The sequence below is a fragment of the Pyxicephalus adspersus genome, unplaced genomic scaffold (genome assembly GCF_032062135.1).
Source record: "Pyxicephalus adspersus unplaced genomic scaffold, UCB_Pads_2.0 Sca861, whole genome shotgun sequence".
NCBI classification, from domain to species: domain Eukaryota; kingdom Metazoa; phylum Chordata; class Amphibia; order Anura; family Pyxicephalidae; genus Pyxicephalus; species Pyxicephalus adspersus.
Genome location: NW_027317868.1, coordinates 1 through 3,875, shown reverse-complemented (window position 1 = coordinate 3,875; position 3,875 = coordinate 1). Strand labels below are relative to the sequence as shown.

The 3,875-nt window shown below is 51.5% G+C and overlaps 1 protein-coding gene across 1 annotated transcript; it reads left to right on the top strand.

The window, feature by feature from the left end:
• Positions 1-3,337: 3,337 nt before the first annotated feature.
• Positions 3,338-3,694, top strand: LOC140321143 (histone H4-like; the record flags this gene model as incomplete). Its single annotated transcript, XM_072398006.1, is given in 1 exon segment — positions 3,338-3,694. A coding segment is annotated over 1 exon segment (246 nt), but the record flags the coding sequence as incomplete, so codon positions are not given.
• Between the last annotated feature and the right edge of the window lie 181 nt (positions 3,695-3,875).

The window sequence follows — 3,875 nt, the reverse complement described above, 5'->3', positions numbered from 1 at the left end:
CTGTCCCAGTGTTCAATGCCTCTTCCTCATGCTGTTACTGCTGCTGCCCAGTACCCAACTCCAGATGCCAGTTACTAATGCCGTCCACACTACGTTTCAGAGCCCACGGCCTCCTTCTCCTGATGTAAATGACGCCTGCCCAATACAAAACTCTAGATGCCAGATACTAATGTTGTCCACAGTCTTTTCCAAATCCCACCGCCTCCTCCTCCTACTGTAAATGATGCTGCCGCCTTCCCAATGCCTGACTTTAGATGCGAGATACTAATGCCGTCCACGCTCCTTCTTAAAGCCCACTGCCTCCTCCTCTTGCTGTAACGCATGCTGCCACCTGCCCAGTACCCAACTGTAGATGCCAGATACTAATGCCATCCACAGTCTGTTTCAGAGCCCACCACCTCCTCCTCCTGCTGTAAATGATGCTGCCGCCTTCCCAATACCTGACTTTAGATGCCAGATACTAATGCCGTCCACGCTCTGCCTTAGAGCCCACCGCCTCATTCTCTTGCTGTAACTGATGCTGCCACCTGCCCAGTACCCGAATGTAGATGCCAGATACTAATGCCATCCACACTCTGTCTCAGGCCCACCGCCTCCTCCTCCTGCTGTAAATGATGCTGCCGCCTGCCCAGTACCGAACTCCAGATGCCAGATACTAATGTCGTCCACACTTCGTCTCAGGGCCCACCACCTTCTAATCATGCTGTTACTGCTGCCGCCTGCCTAGTACCTAACTCTAGATGCCATTTACTAATGTCGTCCACACTCCGTCTCAGAGCCCATCACCTCCTCCTGCTGTAAATTATGCTGCCGCCTGGCCAGTACAAAACTCTAGATGCCAGATACTAATGATGTCAACACTCCGTTCCAGAGCCCTCCGCCTCCTCCTCCTGCTGTAAATGATGCTGCCGCCTGCTCAATACCTGACTTTAGATGCCAGATACTAATGCCGTCCATGCTCCGTCTCAGAGCCCACCGCCTGCTCCTCCTCCTCTTGCGGTAACTGATGCTGCCACCTGCCCAGTACCTGATTGTAGATGCCAGATACTAATGCCATCCACACTCCGTGTCAGAGCCCACCACCTTCTCCTCCTGCTGTAAATGATGCTGCCACCTGCCCAGTACCCGACTGTAGATGCCAGATACTAATGCCATCCACACTCCGTCTGAGAGCCCACTGCCTCCTCCTCTTGCGTTAACTGATGCTGCCACCTGCCCAGTACCTGATTGTAGATACCAGATACTAATGCCATCCACACTCCGTCTCAGAGCCCACCGCCTCCTCCTCCTGCTCTAAATGATGCTGCCACCTGCCCAGTACCCTACTGTAGTAAATGATGCTGCCACCTGCCCAGTACCCTACTGTAGATGCCAGATACTAATGCCATCCACACTCCGTCTCAGAGCCCACTGCCTCCTCCTCCTGCTGTAAATGATGCTGCCGCCTGCCCAGTACCACACTCTAGATGCCAGATACTAATTTCGTTTACACTCAGTCTCAGAGCCCATCTCCTCCTCCTCCTGTTTTAAATGATGCTGTCGCCTGCCCATTACCTGACTTTAGATGCCATATACTAATGCTGTCCATGCTCCGTCTCAGAGCCCACCGCCTCCTCCTCTTGCTGTAAATGATGCTGCCGCCTGCCCAGTACCAAACTCTAGATGCCAGATAGTAATGCCGTCCTTGCTTCTTCTCAGAGCCCACCGCCTCCTCCTCCTGCCGTAAATGATGCTGCCGCCTGCCGAGTACTGGACTTTAGATGCCAGATACTAATGCTGTTCACACTCCGTCTCATAGCCCATCGCCTCCTCCTCTTCCTGTAAATGATGCTGCCGCCTGCCCAGTACCAAACTCTAGATGACAGATACTAATGCCATCCACACTCTGTCTGAGCCCACCGCCTCCTCCTCTTGCTGTAAATGATGCTGCCGCCTTCCCAATACAAAACTCTAGATGCCAGATACTAATGCTGTCCACACTCTGTTCCAAAGCCCACCGCCTCCTCCTCCTCCTCTTACCCCGGAACTGGGAAGTAGGACAACAGTCCCTCTGTATATGTTGGGGGGATGAGATGGGAAAAACCAATATATTTAACGGGAACCGAGAGGTCCTGGATGACCACATTGAGCCATGAAGTTATTGAGCTCAGCAGACGTCCAGAGACTTCTCCACAACAAGTATGTGGCCGTCCTGGAAGACTCCATTCAAAGATCCGTTAACAAGGATCTTGTTAAAATACTGCAGAATGATGAGTTTTGGACTGAGAGCAGCTGAAAGGGAAGGGTGAGATGTCATTTGCAAAAGACACGTTGGGGGATCTCTGGGTGAAATGCACAATGCCATAATTTACCGCCAAGTGCGTCATTACAGAACTGACCACCAACTTGTACGGTTCTATTTCCTGACCCGTGGTTTTCGGAGTACATAGAGAGCATGATGTCCAACTTCCAACATGGACCTCAGCCCGACGTTGTCATCATCAACTCGTGTATAAAGGATGTTATCAGGTATCATGAGGAATCACTGCAAATGTACAAAACCAACCTGGACCACCTGTTTATTCGGCTAACCGAGGTGCTGAGCCCCAAATGTCTGGTGATATGCAACATGTCCATGTCTGTTGGATTCAAAGTTGGTGAAGTGCTAGAATACCCAATTCTTAATGTGCGCTGGGACATCATAGAAGGGAATTTCTACAGTGCCACACTGGCAGATTTGCACCAATTGGATGTGATTGACATGCACTTCGACTTACGCTTTGAGCTGCGCTCCAGGGTTAAAGATGCCACCCACTCGAATCAGCTGGCTCATCGGAAGTATACCTGCATCCTGATGGCTCATATTGATTAAGCCTGGGGCGTGCAGCACGAACAGCAAGAAGAGGAGACGGTGGGTTTAGTGCATCATCAATGCCACCTAGATGGCTGTAATGCCATATTTATGAATTGAGTACTGACTGGTGGCAACAGCAGGAAGAGGAGGCGGTGGGCCCTGAGACGGATCGTGGACAGCATTGGTATTTGGCATCCAGAGCTGGGTACTGGGCAGGCGGCATCAGTTACAGAATGAGGAGGAAGCGGTGGGCCCTGAGTAGGAGCAAGGACGGCATTAGAGGTTGAGGCCATCACCTATATGGACAGTGTTGAAGCTGTAGCTATTGGGGACATGAATGGATGAACGAGATTCCAATCTGTCCCTACCTAGTATGTAGCGAAACCACATGAAACGGAATGGGCTTGGCGGAATCAGCGGGGAAAGAACAACCTGTTGAGCTTGAGTCTAGTCTGGCATCTAGAGCTGGGTACTGGGCAGTGGGCAGTGGGCCACAGGAAGGTACTCCGTGATAATATCCAGGGCATCACCAAACCCGCCATCCGCTGTTTGGCTCGCAGAGGGGGTGTCGAGCGTATCTCCGGCCTCATCTATGAGGAGACCCGCGGAGTGCTGAAGGTTTTCCTGGAGAATGTTATCCGCGATGCCGTCACCTACACCGAGCACGCCAAGAGGAAGACCGTCACCGCCATGGATGTGGTCTATGCTTTCAAATGGCAGGGACGCACTCTGTACGGATTCGGAGGCTAAATCCTGACCCTGATCTACTCGTTTTATGTACACAAAGGTCCTTTTCAGGGCCACCCACCTCCTCATCTTAAGAGCTGTATACCGGTCCTAGCGACGTTGTTAATCATGTTATAGTATCCCTATTTAATGTACAGCGCTGCGTAATATGTTGGAGCTAGACAAATCCTGTTTATTAATAATAATAATAGCCCGATCTGCTGATACAATGCCCCTGATTCATCAATGAAATCCGCGCTCGCTGGAAGCGCGAACGTACGCGCGGCCATCGATCGCGGATTACCGCGGTCCGGAC